This window comes from Dromiciops gliroides, chromosome 2, assembly GCF_019393635.1.
Source record: "Dromiciops gliroides isolate mDroGli1 chromosome 2, mDroGli1.pri, whole genome shotgun sequence".
NCBI lineage: Eukaryota > Metazoa > Chordata > Mammalia > Microbiotheria > Microbiotheriidae > Dromiciops > Dromiciops gliroides.
This window is the reverse complement of record NC_057862.1, coordinates 46,853,410-46,872,941: the sequence shown is the minus strand read 5'-3', so window position 1 is coordinate 46,872,941 and position 19,532 is coordinate 46,853,410. Positions and strand designations below refer to the sequence as shown.

General features: G+C 44.6%; 1 protein-coding gene across 4 annotated transcripts in view; it reads left to right on the top strand.

The window, feature by feature from the left end:
• INSYN1 (inhibitory synaptic factor 1) overlaps nucleotides 1–14,276 on the top strand; it is a 60,731-nt gene extending 46,455 nt beyond the window's left edge. The window contains exon 3 of one of the 4 annotated variants that reach the window (XM_043989551.1): nucleotides 13,329–14,276. In XM_043989551.1, coding sequence (XP_043845486.1) covers nucleotides 13,473–14,072 — 600 coding nt within the window. In that variant the 5' untranslated portion in view covers nucleotides 13,329–13,472 and the 3' untranslated portion in view covers nucleotides 14,073–14,276. Of the gene's footprint in view, nucleotides 1–13,325 lie in introns of all 4 variants that reach the window. The other 3 variants (XM_043989552.1, XM_043989548.1, XM_043989550.1) reach the window with 3 other exon arrangements.
• Nucleotides 14,277–19,532: the final 5,256 nt, after the last annotated feature.

The following is a 19,532-nucleotide window of genomic DNA, read 5'->3' as shown; positions in this document are numbered from 1 at the left end:
GTGGAACAGGATTAAACATGTTCTGTTTGGTCAAAAGGGGAAGAATAAGAAACTATGGGTCGAAGTAGTAAGCAGGACAATTTAAGCTTGATGTAAGGAAAAATGAGAGCTATACAATAATTAAGTGGATTGTGATCTAATGATCTAGTGACTTCCTCCTCAATGAGAGTTTTCAAACAAAGGCTGAATGACCCGTTGGGTTTGGTTAATATCCATATTCAGGTGTAGGGTGGACTAGAGCTTAGTCAGTGGGTCAATGGTCCCCACCACCCACCCAGCCCCCACCCCCGGCCCAGACACAACAGCAGTAAAGACAAAGCACAAATTCTGAGGACCACTGGAGAGTCTTGCCAGTATTGAGTCTTCATTGCAATTGCACTTATGCTTCGGGCAGCTAGGTGGCGCAGTGGATAAAGCACCTGCCCTGGATTCAGGAGGACCTGAGTTCAAAGCCGGCCTCAGACACTTGACACTTACTAGCTGTGTGACCCTGGGCAAGTCACTTAACCCTCGTTGCCCTGCAAAAACAAACAAAAAACAAGAACAAAAGAAATACAATGATCCAAAAAAAAAAAAAAGAACACTTATGTTTCCCAAAGCTCTATCTTTATTTCCTGACTTGAGACCTTCTAGTACCCCATTAAACCCATCTTTTCAAACTGGCACTGGCCCAGGTTGGATAATGTTCTATGCCAAGGTAAGTGTCCAAGAACCACATGGACCATGTTGGTACTTACAGAAGGAATTTTTAGTAAATTAGAATTGTTCAAAATACACCCCCTCCCCACAGTATATCAGGTCTTTAGCAGCAAGGTCCATGTAGCACTGGAAGAGGGCAGGGATATTATATAGCCTGAACAGCATGATGATCTATTTGTATTTAACCAAAGCTAGTCTGGAAGGCTTTCAGTCATCTCATTCCCAAGTCCTTACCAAGTGGCAGGCTATCCACAGGAGTAGTTCAGCCTGAGCTCATTGACCTAGGAAGTAGAAGATTAGTGCTAGCAGGTAGAAGTTCTTGATGAAATTCAGGCCAGAAGAGTTGTAGAAAAGATGTAAGAGCCCCCTTTTGTTTTGAACAGTATGGGGGTTCCAATAGGTAGGTAACTGAATGATCCCCTTCTGTTGGTTTTTCTCAGCAAACTCATGAATGTAAGGGGCTAAAATTCTAGCTATACTGTCTAAAATATTTAATGAGTGGTCACCAATAAATTATACGCTTTAGCAAGAGTTAGACTTTTAAGCATTTATTAAGGAGAATAAGAATTTGGTAAAGAGAGAAAGGCCTATACTCATCTATCTATTAAAGGGAGGGTGCATTTCTAGCTCCCTTCTCCACCGGAGTCCTCAGGAAAGAGAGAGTCAAAGCCCCAGCCTCCCCCTTCTTCCTCCCACAAGCAAACATCACTTCCTGATGCCAAAGAAAAAATGCATGGTATTGCCCTCAGAGGCCTTCTCCTCATGGTGGAGCTTTGCTACAGTAAGTCTCCAGCAGGTGGCATCATTCAAATCATTACATAAAGGATGTAATTTCCAACTCTATTAAGGAGGAGAGGTGGCCTATGCTAATGGAGATGCCCAGGACCATCATTGGAGATATCAATTTCTATTGAATAGTCATTGAAGGAGTAGTGCATCCACTTTGATTGACATCATTCCTGGAGTCTTAATATTGCCTAGTGACCATGTGGGTACTGAAGAGGTAGCACTGGTTTTAGGAAGAGGAGAAGGACTGGGCATGCTTCTAGTTCCAGCTGATGCTTGGGTTAGACTGGGCCAGTAATTTGACCTCCAAGAAGATGGACACTAGAGAAGACTGGGTAATGTCAGAAAGGCAGCATGTTCCCCACCTCAAGACTGTAGGCATTTGGTCTCCTGAGGGATCAGTCTGGCCTGGGGGGTGTCCATGACTATGAGTGTTAGTGTCATGACTTATGTGCTAGTGTCGTGTTTAGGATTTCTTCTAGGCTCCTAAGTCCATTGGGACCCAGACCTACAGCCTCCTGGTGGTCAAGGAGTTCTAGTTCAGGGGCAGGAGGAATGGGTCAATGGCTACAGAGAAGAGCAGAGGATAGGCAAGTCACTCTGGGTTTTGATGTCATCATCTAGATAATTAGGGGGTTGGATTAAAGGACCTCTAAGACTCTTTTCAACTCTCAATCAGTGATCCTATTATTTTATGAAATGTGGGGCTGCCAAGGGGGCCTTCCCATAGACCTTGGTTCATTTCCCATTGGCCATAGGACCCAAAATCATGGGTTAGGGTAGCTGTGCCAGTGCAGCACACTGTCTGTGAGATACCAGCTGTGTTCAGTGAGGATGAGCCAAAGAATTCTAGGATCATAGACTGAAAGATGGAAGGGATATGGGAGATCATTTAGTCCAACCTAGTCACTTTATAAGCAATATCAGTGAGGCCCAGAATACTTAAATGGCTCATCTGAAGTCACACCTCCAGAGAAGTCTGGAAGATCCTCTGACTCCAGGTGCGACCCACTCTCTTTGCCTCACACTGCTTCTCTGACACTTTAACAACAAACTGCATGAGTTTCCTGGAGTCTGAGATAATATCCTTGAGAACAAAAGGCAGCACCTAAACAGAAGTAAACCACAAAAACTGCCTTGGCTCACTCTGTGCAGAAAGCTAGGAAGTTCAGTGGGTGGAGAACTTCTCAGGTACATTTTGGATGTTGATCCGGGGTGACCTGCCATGGAGTGGATATCGCCTCTCTCAAGGTTCCCTTTCCATGGGATAATGGTGGTTTTGAAAGGGATGGGTGTTAAAGGAGGCAGTCCATCAGCAATATTTTTCCCCTCAGTAGGAAATGCCATCATAGCCTGGGAATGGAAGGCCTGTAAACCCTGAGTCTGGGGAGAAATAGCAGTGGCTCAATGATCTCTTTGTACCCGAGTAGTAACCACAGCTTCCCTTCCCTCCCTGCTTAATCCTCTGCAGCTGTGTTCGAAGCAGGGGATCTGGGTGACCTAGGGCTTCACAGCCAGGACCCTGAATCCAGCCCACTGTAAAGCCAGTGAGGAGACATGACTTCCTGGGACAAATGGTGTGCATTGGGAAACAATGATAAATTAAGTTGGATCAGGTCGGATTGTTAAGAACCTCAACTTCCAGACTGAGTGAGGAGTTTGACCACAAAGCAGTGGGGAGCCATTGAAAGTTCTAGAGCTGGGGTATGTATGATGGAAGAGAGTAGTGGCATTTGGGTAGAAAGGGGCAGGTGACAGGTTGACATTTAAGATGATTCCCCTCCATCCACCACAACCCCCCTAGCTCAACCTTGGTCTATGTCTTCCAGGTCTTGGTTCTCTGCCTATGGGCTTCCTTACTAATGGATTTTCTCTTAGAAGGAGAGCCTTCTCTCCACAGTTCTGAATGAGTGGTCAGGTATAACCAGTGGAATCTCATTTGGAACCATACCTTGATCCTCTGACTTATCTAAGACTGGCAACTAGGAAAAAGTCTGTTCATCTTTATTCTTTGTCCCCAGCTCCTATCAATGACAGGCTGAGCCCCTACCTCTCAGCCCACTAGAGCTAAGACTCCCAGATCTCTGCTTCCAATGCCTTTACTATAGTTGACGGCCCTGTGGATCTCCAGTCCTCATCCCTTTTTATAAAACTCTGGTAAATGGAGTCTGAGTGTGATGAAAAGGGCACTTTCTGCCAGATATCCATGGATGTAACCTTATACCTTGTGGCATCTTGAACCACTTTGTGTTATCCCTTCTTGAATGAATGAATGAATGATCATAAGAATGTTTTTATCATCCCCTCCCCTTTCCCTTCCCCTCCCCCCCCCAATCTCTACTAACACTCCCACCCCTATTGAGGAAAATAGGCTGACTATATAGGGAAACTCCTAAAGCCCTGCCTCCACTTGGAAGCATCCTCAGCTTAGCTGATGAGACTCCCTCTGCTACTCTCCTCCAGCTCCAAATACAGTCATGAATTGCATTCTTATTATGGTCTCAGCCCCCTCCAAAAAACAGTGAATATTGATCAAAGGTTTCCCATGTCCAGCCCTCCTATGCTGAGTTGTGTTGTCATGGAGACAGGAAAGAAAGACCCAGGCCCTGCCCTCCAAGAGCTCCAAATCTCAATGAGAAGACAGGAGTCATACATGTGAGAAAATGAATGTATGTATGATTGAGGTCTAAATAGTCTGATCAAGACTTTAAAATCAGAGAAAAGGGAGAGTGGTAAGACCTGAGGTTGTCAGAGAAGGCTCCCTGCATGACTTGGGTCATGAAGGATAGAAATCCTAGATTGTTCAAGCTGGCATGGACCTTAGAGACCATCCAAAGGTACATGCTGACACCCCTGAATAAAAAATCTGCTATCGGGGCAGCTAGGTGGTGCAGTGGATAGAGTACCGGCCCTGGATTCAGGAGGACCTGAGTTCAAATCTGGCCTCAGACCCTTGATATTTACTAGCTGTGTGACCCTGGGCAAGTCACTTAACCCCAATTGCCTCACCAAAAAAAAAAAATCTGCTATGGCTACCTAGTACCCCTAGAAGAAAATACACACTCCTTAGCCTAACATTTCAAACCATCCAGTCTGGCTCCAACCCACTTTTCCAGACGTATTTCACCTTACTCCTCTTCCTGCTCGTCACAATCCAGGCAAAACAGCCCACTAGCTGTTCTGCAAACTCAGTATTCCATATCCTCTCTCCACACCTTCCCACGGACTGGGCCACGTGCCTAGAATCCACTCTCTCCTCCTTTCTTTCTCTTAGCATCTGTAGCTTTCTTCAAGGCTCTGCTCATATGCCACCTCCTATATGAAGCCTTTCTAATCACCTTCAGTTGTTACTGCTCACCCCCTCCTTAAATCATAGTTTCACTTATTTGTGCACACATTGTATGTCCCTGGCAAGACATATGCTCCTGGAGGGCAGGAACTTGGAGTAAATGTTAGTTGAATTGAATCTGGACTAACCCTCTCATCTCAAAAAAATGAAATTTGGGTCTGGAGTACCCTAGGCTACAACACAATTTAGATGGGAAAAGAGGAAGGAGGATGCAATGCCTAGTGGGAGAAACATTCTGAGCCAAATGCAGGTGACAGGAATCAGCATAACCAAATGCAGGGAACCATAAGCCTATGGGTTCTATGTTGGAACAGGATCAAGTGAGACTTTAAAAGCATTGTGGTATGATTATCGTCTAAGATTTAGAGCAGGAAAGCACCTTAGACACCATCCATCCCCCATCTCATCCAACTCACTTATTTTTTTTTTGAAGACAGTACATTTCTACCTCCACAACGCTGGAAGTAATAGGATTGGCCTGTGAGCAGCACTTGTAGCCTTGATGAGACCGGGAGATCAGCCTTTTTTAATGAGGGGAAAGAAGAGAAAAGGGCAAAGCAAGGGACTTAAATGAGGTGGGGGTTGGATGATGCCTAAGGTGCCTTCCAACTCTAAATCATGTGATCCAATAATCCTACAACAGTTTTTAAACCCCATTTGACTCTTTCCCAACATAGATCCCATAAATCTAGGAGACTGGACCTGGTCAATTTCTGACCTGGGCCTGTTTGTCCCTCATTAGGCAACTTGGTGGTCCCCACTCCCAGTAGTTCACCATATTGATACCTAACCCAGTGCAGACATGATTAATTTAACCCATAGCAGCTCAGAACTCCAAAGCTCAAGAGATCTGCCAGCCTCAAATTCCCCAGTATCAGGGATTACAGAAGGGAACTACCATATCTGGTTGTCCCAAGTTTTCCAGATGAGCACATTGAGGCCCAAAGCAGCTGGATGATTCTCTCAAATTCACACAGTGAGCAAAACAGATCGGTGTCAGACTGAGAAGAGGCTTAAAAGGCAGAGTTTAGACTTGACATCAAAGGAAGTAAGGAGCCAGTATGAGTTTTTGGGTGAGGGTATGACTGTCCTATCCCACTTTCTGTCCTCTCCAACCTAGTCTTCTCACATGAGAGATCAGCAGAGTCTGGTGAGCTTTTAAACCTAAGTGGTTGCCTTGCCTGCTGAAACCTGGCTTTGTCAAGACTTTTTGGAAGCCTGTTTCATTGATCTAGTTACCTGATCTCTCTATCAGAAGAGCTGGATTTGGGGAGTAAAGTGCTCACTGCATTAAATAATAATAACAACAACAACAACAACAACAACAACAATAATAATAATAATAATAATAATAATACCTTGTCGGCTGGGTGACTGGCCAGAGCCTTACTGGGAAACTGACAACCTTCTGCTGCTCCATTTGCTTTTCCTTTGTTTTATTGTTTACTGGAGTCCATTAAAGTGCAAGGATCATGGGGTAGATAGAGATTGATTGGTCTATAGCCTGACCCTTGGGTAGATCAGCCAGCTACCTACACAGTGTGACATCAGTACTCTGGGACAGCCCCTTCCCCATCTCAAAGCATTTTAAAGAATGGGCAATAGGTTCCCCCTCACTTGATATGCTCAAGGAAAAGCTGCTTGGCACTTGTCAGATAATTGTACAGGAGATTCCTATACAGGGACAAGACTGAGATGGCCTGTTCTGTCCCTTCTGCTTCTGAATTTCTGTGATTCTAGATGATGTCTGAGATTCCTTTCAAGGGGTACAAAAGCCCTGGTTGCCCCCCATGAGACCTAAGACTTAGAATCCACATGGCCCTGGGAGAGCATGGTACCATGGAGAGATCAATTGTTCTAGAGTCAGAAGACTTCATTTCAAATCCCAATTTTCTTAACCTGAGCCTCAGTCTCCTCATCTGTACAATGAGGGAGTTGGAAAGCCTCTGAGGCCCTTCTTTCTCCAGATAGATTTATTGTCCTATGATCCATATTAAGAGTTTGCTGACTGCCCTCAGAGTCAGTTTTCTAGAGAAAGGAAAACAACTTGGTGGTCCCCACTCCCAGTGGTTCACCATATTGATGCCTAACCCAGTGCAGACATGCCCTGGGGCTGTAGAAATTGAAAAGGGGGAACCACAGAAGAGAAGCAGAAACCCAAAGGGCAAGGTACAGAAATCAAAAACAAATTGCTTGGACTTCCCATGATTATTGAGTGTCAATTCTGCTCCATATGCTCCCACTAGAAAGAGATTCCCTATTCCCATTCCCTTCTGTTAGAGTCCTGAATTTGCTGCCATCCAGAACCCTCTCTATCCTCTCCAGAGTAGCCTAGAGGAGAACTTCTCTACCTAAGAGAGATGGAAGCAGGATGCATGCCTGATGCTCTAACTTCCTTGGGATGGGCCCCTACTGGTTTGGTGGAGGGGATAAAATAGGCAGGCTTTCTTGTAACCATCAACATGGAACATTAATTCAGCAACAATCTCTCCATGTATGGAGAAAGAGAGACAGATGTAACAACCCCCACACACACTTTCTGGGAATTTATAATCTAAGATGGATTCATAGACACAAACTGAAAGGCATGGTGTGATTGGGAGGACTAAGGTACAATTGAAAACCTTAGATCTGAGGTCAGATTGTTTCAGTACAAGATCTAGCTCTGACATATAATAATACCATTGTGTCCTTGGGCAGGTCACTTAACTGACATTGGTCTCAGTTTCCCTATCTGTAAAATGGATATTAATAACACCCCCTCTATCTACTTCATAGAGGGTGTTGATGAGGATCAAAAAAGCTCATGCATGTCAAAAGGGCTTTATGATATTGAAACATTACAGCAATTGGACCTGGAATTCTGTCGGCATGATGCTCCATATTTCATGCAGTTCAGGTCATTTGATTCTCATAATACCCATTCTGTAAGGCAAGTAGAGTGGGGTTTATTAAATCCACTTTACAGATGAGGAAACTGAGCCCCAGGGATATTCAATCATTTGCCAGAGACCACACAGAAAATCAGTGGGAAAGCAAGAACCAAAACCCACATCCCATGACTCCCAGCTCAGGAGTCTTCTTTGCAACACACCTCCTCCAGAAGAACACACTAAATTTAATATTTACAAAGAGCTATGATTTCACTGGTTTGGGTGCTTCTTCCACCAATACCTTAGTAGACAGTTTCATGAGTTGCTGTGACACATTTATCACCTGGTGGCTGGTCCTCTGGCTCTGAGTCTCTACAAATGTGGCTAAGCTGACATACATTCTGCCATAGAGTTCTGAACTTGAAAAATTTGCAGCTGGGTGGAGCCTGGCAGGGTTTGTACTTTTATGTTTAGCCTCCAAGAGCCCAGAATCACTTCTCCACCATGATGAGAAGGCAGATGAGGACCTTGGCAGAGAAAGAAATGAGGCTTAATTATTGACTTATACAAAGCAGGAGCCAGTCTGGAAAGACCATTAAATTGCCCTGACTTTGGATGAGGTACAATCATAGCAAACTCTTTGCCTATGAGGTAACATGGTCCAGTAATGAGTGCAGAATTCCTGAGCCCTTGAATTTCCAGCCCACATCTAGTCAATACTTGCCTTGTGACCTTGGTCTCATCCCTTTCTATGCTTCTGCTTTCTCAACTGTGTAAAACTAAGCTGTTTTCACCTTTGTTCATTGATGACTGATGGGGACCATGTTGACAAAGTGCTCTTTAGGGAAATACCTTTTTAAAATACAGGTTTGCTTCTCTTAATGAAGTAAGGAGGTGTTACTGGACAAGTGAATGTAAATTGCATTTTCTTTTCCCTACTATTTCAGAAAGGCTTCCCTTTCATCTCCAATGGATCTCCATGGAGTAAGGATTCCTAATTCTTTGTACAGGAATATCTCCACCCTTCTTGCCCCCAATTCCTCTGTCAGTTCCTTATCCATTCATAAACAAACACTTTAAAGCAGAAGAAGAGCTGCTATTTAAAGGAAGCTTGGGGAAATCTTTTCATAAACTGAAGAGTACTTTTGCAAAGCAAAAACAACAAAAAAACCCACATCGAATTGTCTTCATTTCATAAAATTAGGATTTTCACAGAAAGGATTTGCTTGCTTATATACACATAGGTGTGTGTGCATGCATACACACACATACACACGCACATGCATACATACATCCACGAATTCTCCAGTTTTCATGATTCCATACACAATGGCCCTAATTTCAGAACAGTGGACAGCTCCCCTTGGCTGATGCTTGGATGTTGCTTGCAGAGGTGGAACTAGGGAAGCTGGCTGAGCACCAGCTGACCCCTCCCTCCTCCTCTTCAGCCCTGGAAACAACACTGAAAGGATTTCCCTCCCTCCATTGAAAGCTCCTGGATTTTCTATATCACTGTCTTATTCTTGGTGTCTCTCTGAGCCTTTGCCCTTTGTCTTTCTGTTGTCTTTTGTATCTATCTTTGTTTCCGAATGTCTAACTCTCCCTTTCCTCCCTCTCTTGTGGCCCTCCCTCTATTACATTTCTATGTATTGGGTTTCTTTCTGTGGGCAGTGTCAGGATTTCACTTGTCACTGGTGACCAGCATGGTGGGCAGTGACTGGCCTGTGTCCATTCCAAATCCTGCTTTCTGTTGTGTTCATCTGAAACCTTTTAGCAAGGGACCCTCAACAAAGAAAGCATTGCTCCTTTATTGCTTTCCAAATAACATTTGGGTTATTTGTTCTCTCAACAAATAATGCAGTTGATGGAGAGGGGGAGAGAGGAGGGAGGAAGAAAGAGGAAAGTTTGACTAACCAATTTGGCACATAGGCTTCATAGAGAATTGCCACCGAATGTTAAGGATAGAGTGAGACCATCTAATCACCCCTTCCTTTAACAGAGCTTAGCTAATGTGCCCAAGGTCACACAGGGAGTAAGTGGTAGTAGCAGCAGGATTTGAGGTCAGCATACTAACTCCAAATCCGGTGTTCTTTCACCAGGAGGGCACATAGCCAAAAAGATCATCAGATCCACTTTGGTTTTCAATTTACCACTGCCACCCACGACCAGTTTTACTCTCTTGAACACTATGGTACTGAGCCCCAAGGGCTAACAGAAGTTACTTAGACTGGGGGCAGCTAGGTAGCACAGTAGATAAAGCACTGGCCCTGGATTCAGGAGGACCTGAGTTCAAATCCAGCCTCAGACACTTGACACTAGCAGTGTGACCCTGGGCAAGTCACTTAATCCTCACTGCCCTGCCCCCCCCAAAAAAGATAAGTTAATTAGACTGCTGGGATTGGCTGATTCTCCTTTCTTAGGAATATTTCTTTTGTTTCCTTTTATTGCAACATTGTATCCTTGTTGCCTCCCCTGTCACTTTTTCCACTGTGGTACCCTATCTGTTTGACTTACCTTGTTGATGGCTATTCCTGTAACAACATTGGATCTATTTCACCTTATTCTTTTCTGCTGCCTCTAATTATAGCACTCCAATCTTGTAGCTTTGAGCCTGTTTTGAATGGACCTGCTAATAATCCTTCTGGGCAGGCTTTTAAAGGACCCACACAATCCAGTAAACAACATTTATTAAATACCTACTGTATGTAGAGCAGTATGCTCCCTGCAAGGCAGTATATACCCTCATGATATAATGGATATTGAGTTACTGGATTAAGAGTCAGAAACCCCTGGATTCAATCCTGTCTCCAGACACTAATTGTGTACCTTCAGTGTCTTCTTACAGTTACACACATACACACATTTTATTTCCATGTGTCTTGGGCTTATCTCTAAAACAAGAATAAAAATAGCACCCACAGGGGCAGCTAGGTGGTAAAGTGGATAAAGCAGCAGCCTTGGATTCAGGAGGACCTGAGTTCAAATCCAGCCTCAGACACTTGACACTAGCTGTATGACCTTGGGCAAGTCACTCAACCCTCATTTCCCTGCCATAAAAACAAACAAATAAAATAGCACCCATTTCACAGGATTGTTGTGAGCATCAGGAAGGTTAATATATATAAGGGACTGCAAAGACATCCTTATTTGCTTTCTCTCTCTCTCTCTCTCTCTCTCTCTCTCTCTCTCTCTCTCTCTGGAGGGAGGGAGGGGGGACAGAGCAATGACAGTTAAGTGACTTGCCCAGGGTCAAGTGTCTGAGGCCAGATTTGAACTCAGGTCCTCCTGAATCTAGGGTGGGTGCTTTGTCTACTGTGCCATTTACCTGCCTCCAAGAAATCCTTTTTCTCTCTGTAAGATAAAAGCAGTAGCTAGGAGGCACTAGGGTGCACAGAACACTGGACCTGGAGTCAGAAAGAGCTAAGTTCAATTCTGGTCTCAGGCACTTACAAGTCGTGTGACCCTGGGCAAGTCACTTAACCTCTGTTTGTCTCAGTTTTCCCCCAACTGGAAATTGGGAGTAATAATGGCACCTGCTTCTCAGGGTCGTTGTGAGGATCAAATGACATATTTGTTAAGCCATAGTAGGCACTATATAAATGTTAACTATTATTATATGGTAACATAAAGAAGAAGCAGATTCCAAAATTAGACACCCAGATATGAGGTATAGGTACAGCAGTAGACGAAAGGAAGGTAGTCAAGGATGATATGACAGGTCACTGAATCAAGTCAACCAAGAAGACTTAGGAACCAGAAAGGTCAAGGGGTTCTAGGTGTCCAGCTAAGGACCAAGAATCAAAAATTCTAGACCAGGTTTAGAAATTAGTAAAAGAGAAAGCCCTGGGGACACAGGAAAATGGAGACCCAGAATGTTCAGGAAGCTAACAGGGATAAGCAAAGCCTAGGGCCCAGACTCAAGTCTTTTATTGGGTGAATAGGAATATCTGATAATCATCTGAGATTATCTCAAGAGGTTGATACTTTAATACCCTAGGATAGAAACAGAGGGAGGATATATGGGATTTAAGGAAAGAAAATGAGTGTTGGTCTTGGCTTAGACATACCATGGACACACTCAGTTCATTCTGTGCCCTGGTTCTTTCCCCAAGAAGAAGCAGTTGGGGATGGCTGCCACCTCGCCCCTGCCTTGACCTACCCGTACCTTCCCATTCTCCCATCATCCAAATGGTTTCAGGATTTTGTAAAAATATTAACTATATCTACCACTCTATTTCTTAGCCAGTACCAAATAGTTTTGATAACTGCCACTTGATAGTATATAGCTTCAGATTCTGTTTGGCTAGCCAAGGGCATCTCTTAATCCTTTGATATTTGAATCATTCTTTCTCAAAGGGACAACAATCTGAGGAGCCTGACTGACAGATAAAATGAAAATAATGGGTGGAAGTAGATTCTTTTGTTAAACTGGGAGGGATTTTTTAATGGGGACCCATTTTATCAGTGATCCATCCTTTAGTTAATTAATGAAAATTTTCATGTGAGTCTGACTTCTTCATGCCACAAAAGCTTGTAAGGAGGCAGCCTGATTTAAGTGGAGAGAACGAAGGCCTAAGAGATAGGAAACCCTGGATTCATGTCCTAACACTGGGATATATTAGTAAGTCACTTAACCTTTCATTGTCCAAGAACACTCTCAAGAATTATCAGCTGCAGAAAAGTTGTTATCTTTTTTTCTTTTTCTTTTTCTTTTTCTTTTTTTTTGGTGGGGCAGTGAGGGTTGCCCAGGGTCACACAGCTAGTAAGTGTCAAGTGTCTGAGGTCAAATTTGAACTCAGGTCCTCCTGAATCCAGGGCTAGTGTGCCACCTAGCTGCCCCCTAGTTGTAATATTTACTGTGGAGCTTCCTCACTCATGGTTCTCTGCCTCAATGAAATCATGAATCTAAACCCAAACAAAATTCAGCAAATTCATAACTTCTGGGACTTGGGCTAGAAATACTCAGTTAATAAAGATTACTTCTACATTAAAAAATATTAACAATGGCTAGCAATTAGCTAGCACTTTATGATTTACAAACTCTGTGTCTATAATTATCCCTACTTTACAGATGAAAAAACTGAGGACAAAAATAGATTCAGTGACTTTCCCCCATCCATACAATTGGAGCCGGAACTCCACCATGACTCCAAATCTCACTCTCTTTCTCCTGCACCAAAAGACTAGACAGGAGAAGGATGTTGAGACAGCTCTGGTATAGTAGATTAAACATTGGTCCCGAGCTTGGTTCCTAGTTATGTGACGATCAGCAAGTCCTTTTCTCTTGGGGGACCTCAGTTTCATCCTATGTAAAATGAAGGGGGTGGAGGGCAGCTAGGTGGCACAGTGGATAGAGCACCAGCCCTGGATTCAGGAGGACCTGAGTTCAAATCTGGCCTCAGGCCCTTGACACTTACCAGCTGTGTGACCTTGGGCAAATCACTTAACCCCAATTGCCACACCAAAAAAAAAAAATTTTTAATTAAAAAATTGAAGGGGGTGAACCCTTCCAGCTCTAACTCTCATGAGCCTTTGAAAAGGGAAGGGGAGGGGGCCAAGTACAGTGGAAGTGTTTACACTGTATTTCCCCTTGTGTCTCCTCTTCCTGCATCCTGGAGCAGGTGGTGAGCCAGATAGACAAGCTGACCTCCGATTTTGACTTTGAGCTCGAGCCTGATGATTGGACCACAGCCACGGTCAGCAGCACATCGAGCAGCGAGAAAGGTGGCGGGAGTGGCCCCTTCGACCTGACCCACCTGGACTTCATGACCTCAGACATCCTCTCTGACAGCTGGGAATTCTGCTCTTTCTTGGACATCTCAACCCCTTCAGACTCAGGCGAGGGCCCTGAGCCAGCCCGACAGCCTCCCACCCCTGACTACAGGCTGATGAATGGAGGTGTGCTTATCCCCAACGGGCCCCGTGTGGAGACCCCTGACTCTTCTAGTGAGGAGGCCTTCAGTTCTTGTCCCCCTGATCCCCCCAAGAGCCAGCAGGCCCATCGGACCCCGGGCACCAGGGAGCGGGTACGTTTCAGTGACAAGGTGCTCTATCATGCCCTCTGCTGTGATGATGAGGAAGGAGAGGGGGAAGAAGAACAGGAAGAAGATGGGGGAGCCCCATCCCCCAACCCCCCCCAGACAGAGCCCCATGTGGCACCTCTCAAACCCCCCCTTGCATCCTGCAAGCCACAGAGGTCTCCCCTCACCAGCCGGAATGGGGGTCACACCCCTACACTCACCCCAGGGTCAGGGCAGACCCGAAGGGTCACACGGAACACCAGCACCCAAACGGTGTCGGATAAAAGCACCCAGACTATCCTGCCATATGCAGCAACCAGACAGAAAGTCAAAGGGAAAAACTGAGAGGAGCAAAAGGGATGGGGGTGGGGAGGGCATGGGCAGGTGGGGAAATAGATACACATATATATTTAAACAAATACAATCATAATAAAACAAGAAACAAAAATGGCCAGGAAAAGGTCGTAAGAACTCCCCAAACTTGTCATCCAGGCAGGGCCAGCCCTACCTATTGACAGACTGGGTGGTTGCCTACAGGTGTGACATGAGCATTGGAAAAATTCCTCCACAAAAAAAAACCCACCCCCAGCCTGCCACAGTGCCTGAAATGTCCCCATTAGAGCTATCTCGATTTGGGTCGGGCATCACTCCTCTCTTATGCGGAATACCTCCATGAGAGAAGGAATCTTCAGTCCCTCCTACATCAGGGGGAAATACTTTGTTTGATGTTTTAATCTGGGATGAGAGACAGGGACAGCTTGAGAGCTCTGGTACAAAAGGGGGAAGATGGGATACAGAGGCTGAAAAAGACAGGAAAGGTGCTGGGGGCCCAGACACAGCTTTTTCCAACTTCCCAATTTCACTGTCTGTTAAACAAGTAGGGCTGGGGCTCCTTCCCCTCAGCTGACAGGGTTGAGATAACTACACTCAACCCCTGGATCCCACTCTGAGAATACATCTTGTATTTGGGGTGATATCAGGGCCACCCTTACCATAGAATTATTTTCTTTCAAGCTTAAAGGGACTTATCATTAGCATTCCATCATCACTATTATTGTCATTTAATTCCAAACCCTCATTTTACAGATGAAGAAACTGAGGCCCAGAGAGGGAAAGCAATTTGCACAAGGTCAAACAGCTACATTAATGACTCAAACTCCTGAATCCAGTGATTCTTCCACTAAACCCATTCATCTTCCAGCTAAGAACAGGGGCTCTTGCAAAGGTCATTCCCCAGCCCAATCAACCCCAGACCAGCCTAGGGCTCTAGGGAAGGGGTTGTACTCCTATCATTTTCTAGGGTAATGCTCTCCCATCTTAGTTCAAAGTCCCCTGAGAAGCATATCAGATGTTTCTCTCCATGTCTGGAGGGACCTGAGCCCCTTTCAGAAGGAAGACAATTATTTCTCTCCATGGGCAGGTGGTGGGGGGGGACCTCGATTTGCATTGCAGAACTATAGAATCTTATTGCAACTATAAGCAGATGCAAGGGGTAAAAAGAAAGAGAAGATAGGTTATCGAAATAATCGTGTGGTTTCTCAATAGAAGAGAGTGACTTAGGGACTTCATAGGATCACAGCCAGAGAGCTGGAAAGTTAAAGATGAGGAAACAGAGTCACAGAGCCATGAAGTCTGTCCGGTGTCACACAGCTTACAGTAAGTGTCTAAGGTAGAATTTGAAGCCAGATCTTCCAGAATCCAGAGCTCACTCCATTATGCCCATCACCCACCAAATGGTCTTATTGCAGGGAACCTAGGGCACTGAATTTCTGCTTGTCTGTGACCCCAGGGCAAAGTCTATTCCCCTTGGGTTGGACTCAAGGTCATTGAAGGAGAGCATAAACTCCCCCACATAGCTTCATGATGAGTAGTTATAACATCTGAAAATAACTACCTGTCTTTGTCTCTGAAATGAGCACCTTTCCACACATCTCCCCAGTACCCCCAGACTCATTCTTTTGATTCCAAGAAATATGGTTACTGACAGGGTATTGGGAAAGGTTGGGAGAGGGAACAAAAATATAGGGAAGGGGAAAGGAAAGGTGCTGGTACTGAGGTCAGGAAGGTTTTCTGAAGGATAGAATTCATTCATTTGAAGTTAATAATAGCAGCTAGCATTTATATAGTGCTTTAAGATTCACAAAGAGCTTCACAAATATTATTTCATTTGAACCTCATAACAACCCTGGGAGGTAGGTGTTATTATTATCATCCCCATTTTACAGATAAGGAAACTGAGGCAGACAGAGGTTAAGTGATTTGCCCAGGGTCACACAGCTAAGAAGTATCTGAGGTCAGATTTGAACTCAGGAAGATGAGTCTTCCTGACTCCAGACCCAGTACTCTATCCTCAGTCCCTGCCTATATTATTCAAAATAACTTGTGAGTAGTGTGGAGCACCCTGAAAATAAGCTACTTTCCATGAGAAAGGAGAGTTCCCCTTTAAGAGAAATGAAGGGGTAGAGGTGGGGAAGAAGAGAGAGATCATAGGCTAATTGTCTGGAAGTATTTGAAAGATTATCATATGGAAAGGGAGATGAGATTTGTTCGGTTTGGCCCCAAAGGGTAAAATCAGGAGAGCTGGGTGGAAGTCAGAAAGAAGTAAGCTTAGGTTTAACCTGCTGGGATGACTTGCTAACAATTAGAGCTGTAATAACAATGATAACTCATTTATATAACTTGAATATTTATCTCATTTGAGCCTTACAACAACCCCATTAGTAAGTGCTATCACAGCTCCATTGTACAGATGAGGAAACTGAGTTTCATAGAGGTTAAGTGATTTGCCCAGGGTGAAGCATCTAGTAACTTTCTCAAGTGGCATGTGAACTCCAGACTTGCCAACCTCTCTGTCTGATCCAAAAGTGGAAGGAGAGGTACAGGGTTTACCCACACTGGAGGGCTGTTGTCAGGTGTGATTACTAGGGATGCTGTGGGGGGTGGGGGAGGTCTGAACAGTGAGCTTCCTTCCAACCCTAAAATACTGTGATTCTGCACTCCCAGAGGACTGACTCCTCAGGATAGATGGAAAGCAAGAATAAATAAATGCCATCTTACCCACCTAGGCTAATTGTGCCTAGGGTGGGAGGCACCAATAGAGTGGCATGCTTCCCAGGATCTATGTAGCAAAGGGGAAAAACACCAACTAAACTGGGAAAGTTGAACCCTCCTAGGGAGCTTCATTATGTGAACAGTCTCTACTTAAGACAAGACTTCTTGAGGATTCTCAGAATCCCTTGGATGAGGGTCATGCAGATGACCCCTAACCCTGGTCACAGACCAAACCCTAATACCAGCCAGGGTTTGGCTCTTAACGCGATCATTAAACGCGCTGTCTGTTCTGGTCATAGACTGAACACAAACTGGCCCTGTCCTGACCCTTAACCTTCTAGTCTAATCCTTAGAAGGTGGTGAGATACAGAAGAAGAATTCTGGATTTGGAGTCAAGGGACAGGGGTTTGAATCTTGGTGTCACTACTTATCGCCTATGTGATATTGAGAAAGTCTCTCAGTCTCAGTTTCCTAATTTGTAAAATTAAGAAGTTGGATTCAATGATGGTCCCTTCCTTCTGTAGCACCTCCCAGCTCAAATCATATGATTCTTCGACCCTTAACCTTGACAGTGGATTGATTCCTAACCAGAATCGAAGTTTGAGGCCTAACCCCAGACCAAGACTTACTCTGAACATCAGCCACACCCTCCCCCTCAACCCTATCCACAAACTCCCTCTTAAAGGGGATTGGATGAGAATTGAGGTGACACACTGCTGCCCACCCGCTTTGTGGATTCACTAGAAGAAAAGCTTAGGAACTCTATGATTTGGGGATCACCTAAAATGAGGTCAAGGGAGAGCAGGGTTTTGTCCAAGGAGCTGGGATCTAGAGGGATGCTGCCAGCACTTTCAACCCTTTTGTGGCATACAAACAGTGATGCTTCACACCTCGTTAGGGAGAACAAATGGGGGAAATAGGAAACTGCTACATGGCAGCTTCCTTTCCACCAAAGCTCATCCTCATACTGTCCAGCTGTGCTCTCCTCCCCCCAGTGAACTGAGGATACTTATTATGCAAATTACCCCAGGTACAAAAATGGCTAGTTATGGCTCTGGGAGTCATCAACCTCACTACAAATACAGGACAGAATCTGACACTTTTCCACTCACCATAAACCACACTGATCCTGCCTCTCCCCCTCTCCAGCCCCCAGCCTCTAAATCCCTGCAGAACTTCTGGTCTGAGCGACTGTCAGACCCAATAACAGACTTCTCTAATTGTTCCTTGTATATACATCTGGTCTCCCTACCCTGCTAGAGGCTGAACTCCCTGAGAGCAGGGACTGTCTTCTCTTCCTATTGCCAGCACAGAGCCTAGGGCAAAACTGGAGGCCTCTTTAAAGACCCAACATGAGTTGTGTGCAGTAGAACTCAGGAGTAGTCCCTGGTCCTAAGGAGCTCAGTTTCCCACAATGAGATCTCATTTGATACCTGAGACTAATTTTCAATTCAATTCAATTGAGCAAGATGTTATTAAACACTTAATGTATAGAAGGGACCATACTGTACAACTGGGGCATTCAAGAATGAAAAACAGGCACCCTCCTGGTTCTCAAGGTATTTACAGTCATGGGTATGAGACATGTACATGCATAACTATGGCCCAAAATAAAAGAAGAGATCGGAGATGTGAAGGATTAGGTGGGGAGAGAGATTGGTTCTAGCTGAGACAATAAAGGATGTGGCACCTGATCTGGCTTTGAAGGATGGGTAGGGCTTTCAAAGGGAGAGATGCAGAGGAGTCTTTCAGATATAGGGCAGCGGAATCCCTGGATAAAGGCAAGGAATCTAGAGAGGGCTAGTTTTGCCAAAATGTGATCTGCACAAAGTGGAGTCCTGTGAGATAATATTGAAAAGGTAAGTCAAAGGCCCTGAATGCCAAGTTAAAGAGGTTGTATCTTGTTACCCACTGGTTACCTAAGATCTTTAAGGTAAGGAATAAGTTGGGTTTGTTTTGGTTTGTTTTTTTGGCAGGGCAATGAGGGTTATGTGACTTGCCCAGGGTCACACAGATAGGAAATGTAAGTGTCTGAGGCCAGATTTGAAATCAGGTCCTCCTTAATCCAAGGCCAGTGCTTTATCCATTGTACCACCTAGCTGCCCCATTTAGGTAAAGAATAAATTAATCAGGGCAGTATATGAGAAAGATAAATTTGGGGTCAGGGAATGAGTAAGTGAATGAATGAATGAATGAATGAATGAATGAATGAATGAATGAATGAATGAATAGCATTTCTCAAGCACTTGCTTTATGTCAAGCATTGAGTCTACAAATATAAAAGGTAAGACAGTGACTACCATAAAGGAGCTAAAATTCTAGTAAGAGAAGACAACACACATAAAGGGAGTGGCCACCAGGAAAGGGTTGGGTTTGGCTGGTCACAGGCAAGGTGAGTATAGCTAGAGGGGGATCAATTGATATCCTCTTTTCAGAACCAGTGGGTGCATTGATTACTCTTCTCAGAGCAAGAGACTGGAAGCATAAAGAGATAAGGCAGGTCAGGGAAGGGGTTGCTCACCATTGTGGAGGCAGAGCTGATGGCATGATGGATGGTCAGGTAGAGATTCAGAGGCTAGAGTCAGAGAAACCAGCTAAAAATCACTGGAACAAATAATGGAGAAGAGATATAGATGATAAGAAGGACTTAAGTCCAGATGCGGAAATGGGGTATGAATCTGGGGTTCCTTTCATGACAACCTCAGCCAGTAATCATGCCTAAATTAGGCAGATGACAGGCAAACCTAACTTAGT